A 15,604-nucleotide genomic window follows, 5' to 3' on the forward strand; every position below is an offset into this window, starting at 1 on the left:
CTATGGTGGCCAAGTTATACCACGTTGTAAGCATAACCGCTTGTCTAATACGGTCCTTTTCTTGGGTTGGGAGGGATAATATGTATAGCAGCCAAGTGCCAAAGAATTTTGACGCCTTGGTTTCTGTGTCTAGCAGGCACTCAATCCAGTCCATCTGGAAAAGGAATTTCAATCTGGGGAGCATAAGTTGTATAGAAATGGGGTCAGGATGTATCCATTGGGAAAGGATGGTTTTCTTTGTGGCTGCTGCAATTTTGGCTAAGAGGCATTTGGTACCCAGTGGGAGGGGCGTGCGTGTGTCGGTTGTATGGATGTTCCATAATGCCCAGGAGGGGGTTATGGTGAAGGTTATTTTCAGGGTATGATTAATAAATCGCTGGACATCTAACCAAAAGGCCTGTACTATGTCACACGTCCATAGGCAATGGAAGATATCAGCTTCAGGGGACAAGCATTTAAAGCAGTTAGAGTCATCTGATATACCCATCAAAAAGCGATGTTTAGGTGTGTAATATGCCCTGTGTAAAATTTTAATTTGCATCTCAGCATAAGATGATGAAATAAGTAATTTATTTAGAGATATTGTGGCTTTGATGATAGATTCTATTGGTATATCTGGAAAGGCCGCACTCCAGTGTGTCAGTCCTTTTTTGACCTTAGAGAGGTCCAGAGTAGTGCGGACATGGCTATACAGTGTAGAGGTGGGTATTTGTTCTCCCTTTCTATACACTATCATAAGGTCAAAGGCTCTGTCTGATCCTTCCCTGTATAGTTTGGGCAAAGTTTTTGACAAGTAGCTCCTGACCTGAAAATAAGCAAACAGGGGGAACTGCATTTGGGGAAAGCGCTCTTTCAGTTGCAAGAGAGTAAGAGGCCTAGAATAACCTTCGTCTAAAAATTGGAATATCGATCTGAGGCCCTGGAGATGCCAAGTAGAGAATATAGGGTCCGGGTTTCCACCCTGGAAGTCATGGTTATGTATTAACGGTGTATGTAGTGAGACATTAAGTGGCAGGTGTAGTCGTTTGCGTGTAGTGCGCCAAGCCCTATAGGGTGCATAGAGTAGAGGATTTTCTTTAATATATGTCGGAACCGATGTGGGCGACAAAAATAGTAATGCGTCTAACGTATAATCTTGGAGAAATGACTGATCCAATGCTCTGCATGTGTAGTTATTCACGCCCCCCACCCAATCTATTGCGTAACGGAGGTTGCCCGCTAGGGCATAATCTTGGATACATGGGAGGTTGATACCCCCATTGGACTGAATTTGTTGTAGTTTCAGTTGGGAAATTCTAGGACGTTTACCAGCCCATAAAAATTTTGTGATAGCTCTATTTATATTTGAAATATCTTGATCTTTCAGCAGAAAAGGGAGCATCTGAACTGGGTAAAGGAGTCTGGGAAATGAGACCATCTTAAAAAGGCTACATCGTCCCAAATAAGATAATGGCAAGTGTCTCCATTTTCGGAAATCGGCCAGCATTTGAGATATAAAGTGAGAGTAGTTCAAGTCATATAGGTCTGTTATATTATTGGAGAAGCGCAGGCCGAGATAAGTTAAAAACTCGGTGGTCCATCTGAAAGGGAAGGTATTTCCCCATCCAGATTGGGCCTCAGGGTGAACAGCCATTGCCTCAGTTTTCTGGTAATTAACTAGGAAGCCAGAAATGTTGCGGAAAGTATCCAGTATCGTTAGTAATTTAGGAAGAGCGTGCTTAGGGTTGCTAATGTACAGTAAAAGATCATCAGCGAAGGCAGACACCTTCACCTCTGACCCGCCCAAATTTAATCCTTGCCATGAAGTATCTCGGCAAAAGGTGCGGATCAAGGGATCAAGCGCTAAATTAAATAAAAGCGGGGATAGTGGGCAGCCCTGACGCGTCCCCATGGCCAGCCTGAACATTGGTGAGTTTAATCCATTAATGGTTATACATGCTTCCGGAGATGAATATAACATATTAAAAACGTTTATAAAATCTGCTCCAAAGTGTTGTGATTAGAATATCCTCAATAAATGAAGCCAGGAGACGCGATCAAATGCCTTGTCAAAATGTCCCGAATTTTGACGTAAGTTGACATGGGCACCGCATCAGTGCACTGCGCCCCCTTGCATGGCTTGCTGCGCTTGTTATTGTATTCACCATCTACACACTAGTCACTAGTGGATCGTAGGGTATGAAATACTGTCTGTTTTTTTTTTGTTGGAAAAACTCATGTATGTCGACCTTTATGGTGTCCACCTAACGACCATATCCCGTGAAGCCACAGCTGATATAGTTGTATAGAGGATACACCAAATATTCACTAGAGGGAGTATTGAGCTTTAAAGAAAAAAACAATCAGTACTAATACAGTATAGAGTACCCGCCTTGGTATCTATCTGATAGGCGGTCTACCGTGTCTGGGACTGGGTCAATACCAAAACATCACCGCTGACGAAATGTCAATATGCAAAAGGTCGACATTGACAAAACACCAGCCTTAGTATTTGTTAGATCTAGGCGTCTAGGTTGACAGCCATTTGTCGACACAAAATAGATCGGCATACGAAAGGTCGATACTGACAAAATGTCGACCTGCAAAAGATCGACAATAACTAAAGGTCGACACAAGTAAAAGTTTGTTGGTGACAAAATGTCAACACAAGCAAAAGGATGATGTGAAAAAAGTTTAACACACTAAAAAAAAAGTCTACATAAGTTTCTCATTTTTTTTTAATCTTTTTTTTCTTTTCACTTTTTCATTCTTTATCATCCACGTGGACTCCAATTGGAAACTATTGGGGGATCCATGTCGACAAGTGACGACATTGCCTAAAAAAAACCCATGAAAAATATATAATGAAGAATAATATAATAAAATACCACGTTGCACGTATACAAGTTCCTACGCAGTGTTTAGCAGGGTGTATGACACGCAGTTACTGGGCATCACTTCAGGAGACGGGTGACCTTGTGCTGCGGGGATCAAGGTGATCAACAGATTTGGGGAAAGAATGAAGAAGAGATACAGGAGTGTGTAGAGAGGGACAGGGAGGGGTGTAGTGCCGGAGGGAGTGTCAACAGAGGGAGGCGGCACTGCCGTGAGACAGAGAGGGTGAGAGCCGGAGAGAGAGACCGCTGGGTGTGTCAGAGACAGACTCAGCGCTGCAAACGAGGAGAGACTACAGGCTTCCCGCACAAGGTACGTACCCGCTATCGGGGGCCCTCATCTGTATAGTGTAACTAGTGAGAGTATGCTGTGCAGGGGCACCCATAGCGTAACTAGTGGGAGTATGCTGTGCAGGGGCACTCATGGTGTAACTAGTGAGAGTATGCTGTGCAGGGGCACTCATGGTGTAACTAGTGGGAGTATGCTGTACAGGGGCACTCATGGTATAACTAGTGGAAGAATGCTGTACAGAGGCACTCATGGTATAACTAATGAGAGTATGCCGTGCAGGGGGATTCATGGTGTAACTGGTAAGGGTATGCTGTGTAGGGGCACTTATAGTGTGACCAGGACAGCCCATAACATTAATAAGGGGGAGATTTGGGGGGGGGGGGGGTTAATGGTCAGAGAGGAGACATCTGAGAGGTCACCAGTGGAGACTGGAGGCTGACCAGGAAAGACTCAGACAATGAATGAGACAGTCTGGGTGTGGAGGTCAGACGCATTCTGCTCCAAACTTGTCTCTGGGTAGCTGCCAGCTCTGTCTCCCCCTGAGTCACAGACAGTCCGAGCCATGCATGCTTACTTTAACCCTATGCTTGGTGTGTTCATACAAGTCTCCCACATGTTTAACCTGGTCTCTGCCACCCTTGGGTGCCCACTCTGTCCCTTACATGCCAACCAGTATCATGTCCGTATCTATTCTCTGCTACCCATGTGTTCCCAACCAGTCCCATGCCAGTATCATGTCTAATCTATTCTCTGCTGCCCATGTGTTCCCAACCAGTCCCATGCCAGTATCATGTCTAATCTATTCTCTGCTGCCCATGTGTGCCTACCCTGTCCCTCACATGCCAACCAGTCCCATGCCAGTATCATGTCTAATCTATTCTCTGCTACCCATGTGTGCCCACCCTGTCCCATGCCAGTATTATGTTTAATCTAGTCTCTGCTGCCCATGTGTGCCTACCCTGTCCCTCACATGCCAACCAGTCCCATGCCAGTATCATGTCAGTATCTATTCTCTGCTACCCATGTGTTCCCAACCAGTCCCATGCCAGTATCATGTCTAATCTAGTCTCTGCTGCCCATGTGTGCCTACCCTGTCCCATGTCATTATCTGTCATGTGTAATCTGGTCTCTGCCACGCTTGTGTGGTGCCCTTTCTTTCACATCCCAGCTAGTCCAATGCCAGTATCTGATGACTAACCTGGTCTCTGCCACCTTGTCCCATCCCAGTAGCTCTCGTCTAATTTCGTCTGTGCCACCCTGTCCCTCACATGCCAACCAGTACCATGCCAGTATTCCCCATGACTAATCTGGTCTCTGCCACCCTTGTGTGTCCAGCCTGACCCTCACATGCCAATCAGTGCCATGACAGTCTTTGTCATTGTTTAGGTTGACCACTAATGGTTGACATTGACCAGGTCGACACCTTGAAATAGTCAACTGAAGGTCAACATTAACAAAAGGTCAACACGAATAAGGTCAACATAAGTTTTTCAACTTTTTTTTTTTAATATTAAAGTGATTTTTCTTACTTTACTACCCAAGTTGGAATATAATAGTGTGCCCGAGCATGGCGAGCCCATCGGTACTTCTACTGTGCCCATTTCGACAATTGTGGACATAGATACCAAAAAAAAGTGAAAACTCATATCTATCTTATTTATTAAGCTTGTGTCAACATTTTGTCAATGTCGACCTTTGTGGACCATTTCCAGGTGTCGACCATTTATACCATAACCGTCTAATCTGGCCTGTATAACCCTTGTGTGCCCACTCTGTCCATCACATGCCTACCTGTACAGTGCCAATCTCTGTCATGTTGAATCTGATCTCTGCCACCCTTGTGTGCCCACCCTTTCCCTCACATGCCGACATGCCCCATGCATTCCTCCTCCATATTTCTTTTCTCTCACTGACGAGTTTTAAGGAGAAGTTGTCTTCTCTATCATTATCCGTTTTCTATGCATTATTTCCTTCGTCCTTTATCACTGACACCTGTCTGCCAGTACTTTTTGTCTGACACTTCACTATAAATGTCTTTAAGTTGGTCCTATGTAACCAAGTGTATTCCAACTGTCTCATTTTCCTTATGACCTCTGCCAGTGCTGCTGTCTTCCTGATTCTGTTTCTTCTTCTTCCGTCTTATTCTCCTCACTTGCCATCTTTTTGTCTTCCAGTACCATGACAACTTGCTTACCCTGTAATTCACACTCCCAGCTCTCCGCAATCCTCCACTAATCCCTCCTCCTCCTCTCACACCCTGTGATCTCCGTACTGGTACCTCCTCTAAATCTCAGCTGTCTCTCCTAGGCAGGACCTGCTGCTCTCTACTAGGCCATGGGGGATGTTATATCAAGTCACCTGGATGAAGGCAGACGCCAGTACATTGCAGGTAAGGCTGCACGACTCATGAGTGACTCATCTGACAGCGGTGGTTCTCCACAAGACGTCTTCCATGCTTTGTTTAAGTTGATGCAGTGTTTCAGAGTTCCTCCCCAGGCTGAGATCCCATCTCCGGAGCTCTCTCCGTGCTCCTGTGGGTTGCCGTATAAAACGTTCTTTTGTCTGCAGGTGTTGCCATCTTGTAGAACATCTTTCCTGAGGGAATGAGTGGGCGCTAGATTGCTTCATAGAATCTTTTAAAGCGAGTATCTCTAGCAGGTGCCTTAATGCACAATGACTGTTTCGCAATGCAGAACACCTCTGTCGGGTATTGTGTTTCTTAGAAATAAAAGGTGAATACAAATTTGTTTCACAAGGGTTAAATCCGCCAAGTCGTAGACATGCAGATATTTGAGATTATGGGCAAGATGCACTAAGCCATGGAGAGTGATAAAATGGAGAGTGATAAACCTCCAACCAATCAACTCCTACCTGTCGATTTTCAAACACAGCCTGTAACATGGCAGTTAAGTGCTGGTTGTTTATCACTCTCCATTTTATCACTTTTCAAGCTCTGGCCCACTGGAAACTCAGCATTTATTCAGTAAATTGGGGGTATATGTACTAAGCCGATTCGGTGCTAACTTCAGTTACAGGCTCTGTTTGAAAAAATGGCAGGAGCTGATTGGGCCTTTATTTCAGGCCGCATCGCTTCTCATGGTCCCTAAAATGTGCATAAAATCATTTAATTTATCGAACAGATGTGGTCAAAATTGAATGATTGTATGCAATATCTCATAAATGTATGGGCTACATAACAGTTCCCCAAAATCTGCAGCATGATTTACAGTCATGAAAGGTCCCAGTAAATGGGGGCGTGTCTACCATTTTCTGGCCTTGCCAAAAGCCAATGGTACTCAGACACAGCTTCATTGGTCCCGGGAGCATGATTTTCCTGGATATCATGAGCAATCTGATGTCTGATGCTAACGCGCTTGATTTGAATCTGCGTCAGTGGATCAGATTAGTGCAGTGGGGATCTCTAATTAAGATACATGTGGCTTCAGTATAAATATTCAGCAGCTGTGCGTTGGCATTCACCTCTGAATCTTACCCTTTTTGAAGCAAATTATACTGTAAGGTGGTTTGGTACCTTTTTAAATTATTACCAGTTATTTATATAGCGCTCATGAATATTCGCATGTTCTGCAGGGACCAGGTATGGGAAAATGTAATTGTTTATAAAGACCTCAGCTAGGTAGTGGGTAAGTATCCTACTTCAAATTTAAACTACAGTGTAGAAAGGATTCAGTATTGAATCCCGGCGGTCGGGATCCCGGCGTTCAGAATCCCGACGCCGGAATCCCGACAGCCGAAATGCCGACAAGGGGGGGACGTGGATCGCCCCCCTTGCGGGCTCGCTGCGCTCGCCACGCAGCGGGCCCGGTGCCTCGCTACGCTCGGCACGCTATTTTATTCTCCCTCCAGGGGTGTCGTGGACACCCCAGGAGGGAGAAAGTGTCGGCATTTCGGCGGTCGGGATTCTGAACGCCGGGATCCCGACCGCCGGGATCTTAACTGCATCCCGTGTAGAAATGCGGCTTCCAAGTATTTGTATGGGGCTTGCAATAAACAGTATTATACCTTTATGCAAAAACAATTGCCTGTCAACATATGGTTTGTTCTGGGACAAATTGGCACCTTTTAGCAGCATTTGCATATCATTATGACCAAAAATTAGAAAGTGAGTGGACCAAATCAATATAAGGCCCAAAACGCAGGTGTATGACATTCGCTCCGACGCAATGCCCGGTCCCATGCGCATCATGCTGGGTGTCCAACCTCCGAGTTGAACCCCCTCCCGGCGGCAGGGAAAAGGGTCGCATGCGATACATCGCATAAAGAAGGACCGCATGCAGTGTATCTTCGCGGAGAAGTCGCATAGTGTCCCTTAAGTCCCTGATTCATGTTGGTAAGTATAGCAGATTAAGTAACTTTTTAAACCATGTTTCCATGCAAGGGAGGGAGGATGAATGTATAATGTAATGTTTCTGTGCAGGGCAAATACTGGTTGCTTCTGCATGTGGCCCCCAAATGTTAGACCGCTTTATTTTTACACTGCAATATAGATTTCAATTTGAACACACCACGCCTAAATCTAACTCTCTCTGCACATGTTGCATCTGCCCCACCTGCAGCGCAGCATGGTTCCGCCCAGATGCTTTTATTTGCTTTTATTTCTTTACTTATTTCTTTACTTGCAAACATGAATCAGGCGCTCAAGAACGGGTATTCAGGGGTCTTGCCTAGACAGAGCTGGTCATATTGTTATTTAAATGTGATTTGTTTTTACATTTGGGTAAGAACTGAATCTTTGTTAAATCTTACTTTTATTTGGATCTAAATTGGCTTTTTGTTGTTTATGGTTGTTGCTTTCCACCCAATTTTATGGTGTTGTGTGTAATTATGTGTTATGGAGGAATTGCTGGAGTAATAGCTAGTTTGGCTTATGATGTAATGAGGGTTCACGTGAGAGAAAATGTCTTGTCCTGTGGATGAACTGAGAAACAGGAACATTTTTGGAGGCTTTGCAACAGGAAAGGACCTGGGACAGAGTGATTACATAGGGTAATTATGTTCTGCTAGGCTTTATTCTATGTGTGCGCATGCTAATAGCTATGATAATTTCATGTCCTCCACCTACCGGAGATATTTTATGAAATACTGAGTGGAGATGCATCAAATTCCGGAGCGAGGGATAATGCACCCGCCAATTAGATTCTACCTGGAGTTTTTCAAATCAAGGGGTCTATGTACCAAGCCTTGAAGAGAGATAAAGTAGCAGCCAGTTGGCTTCTAACTGCCACTTTACAGGCTGTGGGCCATATTTATTAAGACGGGTGAAGTGATAAAGCACCAACCAGCCCCTCACTGTCATTTTTCCAAACCTGCCTGTAACTTGACAGTTAGGATCTGATTGGCTGGTACTCGATCACCGGTTACTTTATCACTTCAACAGGCTTAATAACTCTGCCCCTGTATTCAAAACCGCTTCGCTCGAAATCAGGTCAGTGTGATGTCCCCTCAGGTCCGATGCGTGATCCTGTGCACATTGGACCTGAGTCGGAGGTCTGACCATTATGCAGGTCCAACATTGGACCTCCCTTCCGGCGTCAGGCCGGACGGGGAACAGGGTCGCAAAGGACAACTTGTAATGGATCGCATTTGACCCTGCTGCCCCGGAAGGTCCTGGGCGGATCACGGGTGATTGGCTGGGCATAGACTGCTGAGAGAAATCACAGTAGTATATGCCCAAGTTAAGACTTTTTCCTTCCAAGGTTTGATACATTGCCCCTCTGGTCAGTAGTATATAGCACTGAAAAGGATTGGGCATAGATTCTGGGAAGAGTGGTGCTTTAGAGAAAATATTCCCTATACATTCTTATACTGTTTTTTTATAATATATATTCGAATCTATTGACATTAATAGGAGCTATCATTTCCATTATTAAGGTGGCCATACACTGCTGTAATCTCTCGCAGCAGTGTATGTCCTTCCGATCCCCTTCAGACGCCCGCAACCCCGTATCGTGTGCAGTCTTTTCACATGCGATGTGTCACTTCCAACCCAACCCATTCACCTCCGCCGGGACGGGGACCGAACCTCTGGATCCGATCTGATCCGATGGGCATGGGGCCATTGGATGTCAAAACGCATCCAATTTTGCCAGTTTTCTTCCGATCCATTGGAATCTGATGAAAACAGACCAAATCGGACCTGTGTATGGAGGCCTGTAGGAATTCATACAATCCAATAGCACATTACCTCCGTTGGTGAATCTGCAACATAATGTAGAATAAATGCTTCTCTGTTACCAAATAATCTGCCAGTCACTGCAACATGGTTACTTCAGAAATAACCATTTTGTATAACACATTGAGCCTTCCAGACCTCAGAGACCTTTAGCAGTGCATGTTATACAGATAGGTTATTGGCTTCCAACAAAATTAACCCTAGAATGTCTGTGTGCGTGTTCATGTGGTAGGGAACATAGATTGTAAGCTCCACTGGGGCATCCTCTGTAAAGTGCTGCGGAATATGTGTGCGCTATATAAGAAACTGTTAATAAATAAATAAATAACACAGCAGATGCCCGATATATATCTATAGATATTTCGGCGCATCCTGTTGTGTGTAATGGTGATCCGCCAGCCACCCATACAGCCGCACTAGGACTCACTAGTGTTTGACAGCTCAGTGGGCATGCGCCCTCCCATATGGAGAATACGTTGCCTGATGTGTCCGTAGATATATGTGCCGTGACTTGTTCTCAAGTGTGCTACCAAATCTAGAATTGTCCACACCAGATCACTGATCTCATTTTAATTTTTTTTTTGTTACCTGCGATGACCAGAGTGATATGGTGTTTTTTTTTCCAGATAGGGATCAATAGGTTTTTTTTTTCTTTCCTGTGGGGCCCATGGTGTTTTTCCCTGTGGGGGTCTGATGTTGTGCCTTGGCAATTTTTAAATCTTGTTAGGTGTGCCGCGAGTTAAAAAGGGATGAAATCACTGTGCTAGTGTGTACCAACTACAGTAATCAGAGACCCCTAAAGCTGGGTACATACTGCTGTAGCTGATAAAAATTGCCTGACCATCAAGTAGATATGAATGAGTGGCAGATGCGTTCCGATTATTATAATATAAAATACATCTACAATTCAGACCACCTCCCTTTAGGGGCCCATGGCAGATGGTATTAAACTGTTCACCGCTAGACTAGTGAAATCTTATCTGGTTATGTAATGTCTCTACTCTGCTGCCTCACAATGACTGTTCTCCAAAAGGATCTCAGACTGTTTTGGCCAAGCTCAGGACTAGACTGTACCGGGCCGGGCTGTGCTCTGGAGAGGAGTCATTTCAATGTTTTTATTGTGGCTTCAGTAATTGGTGCCTAAGGGAGCAACTTAATTGATGCTCTGAGAGGATGTGAGTGGCACAGGTGCCCACATACAGTATCTGCCTGCAGCCTGCTGAAGTGGCAAGCAGAGATGTGGAATAAGTGTGGTTTGGGCACTCTAACCAGGACTTTAGACTGGTTTAGCTGCTTTATGCTGCTAACATAGAGCTTTTGGGTGTGACAAGCCTGATAATTAATGGGAACCTAAAAGAACGGAGTTCATCCATAGGGCACCCATTAATTATTGCTGCCTCAAAAAACAGTTGCATTGCCCTTTACAAAATTCCCTAGCTGGTACGGTATGGTCATTAGGTTGACCTTATTAGGGTCAACATGCATTGGGTCAATCACTGAAGGTCAGCCCATAGAGCCGTCAGTCGGCATGCCCTATCATCCACTACGGCATGGTGGGAGAATAAAATAGTGTGCCGAGCACAGCCAGGCAGCGTGCCCGAAACATGGCGAGCACAGCGGTACACTTAGTGTCTACATTCGGGACAAAAAACGTGAAAAACTCATGTTGACCTTTTGACTGTTAACTTCCCATTGTCGACTTTGTGCTTGTCGACCTTACCCATGCCGACCTATTCTAGGTGTCGACCTAAGGCCTGTCGACCTTCATTGGCCCAATGACCCATACCCACTGGCACACACTCGGTCTTAAATCATGATAATTAAAAACTGTATTTCTAGTTGTATCACAAAAGTATTCCATTTGTTTTCTATTCCTATTTGTATGTGTGTAGGGGAGGCTGATAGTGTAGGGGGTGTGTACATGGTCATAGCTCCTCCCATTCTCAGTATACTGTAGGCCACAGCTTCTAAAACGCGGTTGAGGCCCCCAACTTTCCAGGTTTTAGGTAAAGACATGGCACAGATTGTTAAATTGTACCTCAGTCAATTTCATTTATCACCTACGGCCAAGCATGGAAATACTTAACACCTGGCCTGTTGGGGTGCCTTGAGGACCGCATTTCGGAACCTCTGCCGTTGGCTGTTGAGAATTTTCAACTTCAGCCCATGTGTTCCTTATTCTGGCTCTGGATATTTGATTGCTCTGAATCCAGGGTGGGTGAGATGCGACAGGCAACTACAAGTACCAGCATGCTCTACTAACCACTGAGGATATACTGGGACTAGCAGTTGGAGAGTGATGCCCCATACACATTGGGCGCCGGAGCCTCCGGGCTGAGCGATGCTGCTTAGCACTGATCACTCATTACCAGCAATGCGTGCTGAGATCCGGCATGGCCAGGGGTATAAGTTATTGGGTTGACCCTATTTAGGTCGACCACTGAAGGTCGACAAAGCTTAGATCGAGACCTGAATTAACATGGCTAAGGTCAACAGGATTGAAAGGTTGACACAAGCATTAGGTAGACATTGGCAAGGTCGACATGATTTTTTATTTAATTTTTTGCCCCGAATGCCGACAAGGATAAAAAACTCGGGGACTCAGTTGAAGACTATGATGTTTATATTAAACAGCAGGTCACAGCCTACCAGGTTGAATCCATATGCAATCATAATTACAGGCAGTAGCGTACAGGCAATCTCAGCATAACCGACTGTTGCAGAGGCTCCAATGGTCCCTAGCATAGCCCACCCTCGGCCTGTCGCTTGGGCGGCTAATCCACCATCAAGAGAAAGTTGACTGCCCTGAAAACCCTTATGTCAGGAAATCCCAGGTGCTGCTGATTACACACCTGGGATTCTGCTACTGCTCTTAAAACCTGGTCTGGATCCTAAACATTACATGTGGGGAGATGCTGTCTCTGCCACAATGGACACTGTCACAGTGTACCGATGTACTCCCCTTGCTGCACTCGGCACACTATTTTATCCTCCCACCATGCAGTAGTGGATGGTAGGGCATGAAATGCCGTCTGTCGGCTCAAGAAAAACGTGAAAAACACATGTCGACATTTTGACTGTCAACATAATGCTTCCAACCCTGTCGACCTATTTTAGGTGTCGACCTAAGCTCTATCGACATTCAGTGGTCAACCCAATGCATGTCGACCTGGTGACCATATCCCCATGGCCAGTGTTCTCTGGTGAGAGAACACTAGCAATGACTAGATTTATACTGCATGCAGTATAGATCTAGCCCGGTGCTGGCAATGCGCAGAACTGCGCATCACAGTGACCCCTGCTTAGTAGTGACCCCTGCTTAATTTCTAAGTGATCTAGTCAGACCACTTATACATGGGGTGATTGTAGACCTATTTCGGTACTTGTGAATTATCCGGGTGCCCGATGTTGAAATTATATGACAGTACATTAAGAATACAATGCAACGCGATTTCCCTTGAAATTTCCTTGAAGACAAAATCGTATACAATGCCACGCGACGCGATTTTAACCCATCCCGCCCAATTGTAATCCCGCCCTCTGCCACATCTGGCAGAATTTCACTCTGAATGTGTCAGATATGAATGCTATTGATGAATGATATTGGATGTTCACAACCAGGCCACTATCAACGTGAACCCGAAGCGTGGCGAGCGGCGGCGGCACGCGTCCTCCGACCTTTTCATACCCCCACTATCCACGTCGGCGTGGAGTTGAGAATAGAATAGTGTGGCGAGCGCAGCGGACACCTGTGAAGCCCGCGAGGGGACGCGGATAGCTGTGAAGGTGTCGGCGTCCCCTCGCGGGGCTCGCTGCGCTCGCCACACTATTCTATTCTCAACTCCACGCCGACGTGGATAGTGGGGGTATGAAAAGGTCGGAGGACGCGTACCGCTGCCCCTCGCGGGCTCGCTGCGCTCGCCACGCTTCGGGTTGGCGTAATTAGTGGGGTGGTGTTAACAATGGGGGTGGGATTTCACTTTTGTAACTTTTTGGGGGTTTTGGGCATTTTTTCATTGAAATAAATGTAAAATCGGGTCTCAGGGACCATTTTACATTGATTCCAATGTTAAAATCGGGTCCACTGCTAAAATCGGGTCCTGCTCTCGTCGCATCGCATGCCATTTGGTTAACACGCGATGCAACGCGATTTTTTGGACCCGATCAAAAATCGGGCGCCCGGATAATTCACAAGTACCCCTATTTCTATGCTGCATTCCAACATGCCTGCACAAAATACTCTGCAAGTGGCACAACTGGCAGCTCACCAGCTGAAACATTTGCCCATCCCTGTTCTGAAAAATAGTACATAATAAATTCACAATACTTTCCCTTTAAAAGCAAAGCCCATGACACATTGAAGGTCGCTGAATCACGGTTAAGGAATGATATATAATGTTATGATAGGACTCCTGGTGGAATACAAGTATTGCCTCACACAAGTTCGCCTAGTTTTCAGCCCTGAATATACTCCAGTGTGTATCAGTAAGAAATAGGGGGCTGTCGAAGAGAAAAGTATTTGAGTACCACGTAGTCACTGAGAATGAGGGAAGGGGGGGGACTCTGAGCCAGACATTTCCATGGGTTAGGGCAGGATGCAGAGGACGGAAATTCCAGGGTATGGATGGGGAGGGGGAGGTGACGTTATTTGTGCAGGCTAAAGGGAAGTTTTGGGTTCCCAACAGTGTTCCCCAAAACAAAAAGAGGGTTTATGTGGAAGTAGTATTAAAGTCCAATTATCAGTGTAACTGTTTTTGCATATGTCTCTATAGTATGAGCAGACCAATATTTATTCATTTTATTTATTAACAGTTTCTTATATAGTGCACACATATTCCGCAGCGTTGTACAGAGAATATTTGAACATTCACATAAGTCCCTGCCCCAGTGGAGCTTACAGTCTATATCCCTATCACAAAAAAATTAACATTCTAGGGTTCATTTTTGTTGGGAGCCAAATAATCTACCATATATTTTTGGATTGGACAGTGCCTAGGTTGACAGTCAAAAGGTAGACCACTATTGGTCGACACATGAAAAATGTTGAGATGGTTTAGGTCAACATGGCCAAAAGGATGACATGGAAAAAGGTCAACAAGCATTTTTCATTATTTTTTTTTTTTAACGTATATGTTATTAGACTAGCCAAGGACAATTACAACAAAAAGGCCAGCACATTATAGTAATGTATGTATAATACGTTTTTTTTTTTTTTTTTAAACGGACTTGTTAATACTTGAACGCCTCAGGGAGAACACGTTTGCGTCAGGCCACGCCCCTACGCGTTTCGTCAGAAGACTTCGTCAGTGGGAAACGCGTAGGGGCGTGGCCTGACTGACGCAAAGGTGTTCGGAGCAGAGGAGTGTGTCCCCGGAGTACTGTGCGGCGTGGTGTTCCCGTCTCTGCACACAGCCAGTGTGTAGCCGGTAACCGTGAGTGCACAGCAAGGGGTCACACACCCACCATTGTTTCCAGCTTGCCAGTGTGGATTTATGTATTGCCGGGTGGTTAATTGAGTCCACCGCTGATGAATCATCTGGTACGCAATATGTACAATGAAGTACTTTTAACATTCATTTAAAATAAATACCAAAGATACTGCACCATTGGGCGCCCTTTTCTTCTGTTGTTGTAGATATAGATGTAGATGTGTGTGTGTGTGTGTATATATATATATATATATATATATATATATATATATATATATATATATATATAGTGTGTGTATATGTATACAGGGGATGCGGTCAGCATTTCTGCGGCTGGGACGCTGGCAGTCACAATACCGTTGCCAGCATCCAGATAATAATATCGGGATTCCCTTCCTTAGGATGCTGGCGTTGGTATTCTGACTGCTGAGATTCCCACCACCGCTCATTCGGTACACACCTAGGTCCATATATATTCGTTAGTGACACAATTATTGGCATTTGAGATGTTTATCAAAACTTATTTAAGTTATAGTTCTATGATGAATGTGGTTTTATACATTTATATTGAGCCACAAGAGATTCACAGCGCCCGATTACAGCGTACATAAACCTAGGCAAAACAAGAGCACGGTGAGCTACAGTACAAGACAATATAGGACAAGTACAAGGTATATAAAGTTGGCTACATCAGCAAATGGCAATGAAATAAGTACATGGGGGGCCTGGAAACCGATTTGATGCCAATGGAGGGAGTATGTAGTAGAAGATAGTTTAAACAGGAGTATAAAAAGCACTTGAGGGAAGAGTTCTGCTC

At 45.0% G+C, this 15,604-nt stretch overlaps 1 protein-coding gene across 1 annotated transcript in view; it reads left to right on the forward strand.

The window, feature by feature from the left end:
• The first annotated feature begins 2,992 nt into the window (after positions 1–2,992).
• Positions 2,993–15,604, forward strand: part of LOC146035458 (protein Niban 2-like) — a 60,916-nt gene continuing 48,304 nt past the window's right edge. Inside the window, exons 1-2 of the mRNA XM_083158906.1 lie at positions 2,993–3,186; positions 5,473–5,554. Of these exons, the coding sequence (XP_083015032.1) occupies positions 5,500–5,554 (55 nt within the window). The 5' untranslated portion in view covers positions 2,993–3,186; positions 5,473–5,499. The remainder of the gene's footprint in view (positions 3,187–5,472; positions 5,555–15,604) is intronic.

Source organism: Crinia signifera, chromosome 9, assembly GCF_055691185.1.
Source record: "Crinia signifera chromosome 9, ASM5569118v1, whole genome shotgun sequence".
In the NCBI taxonomy this organism is placed as follows: domain Eukaryota; kingdom Metazoa; phylum Chordata; class Amphibia; order Anura; family Myobatrachidae; genus Crinia; species Crinia signifera.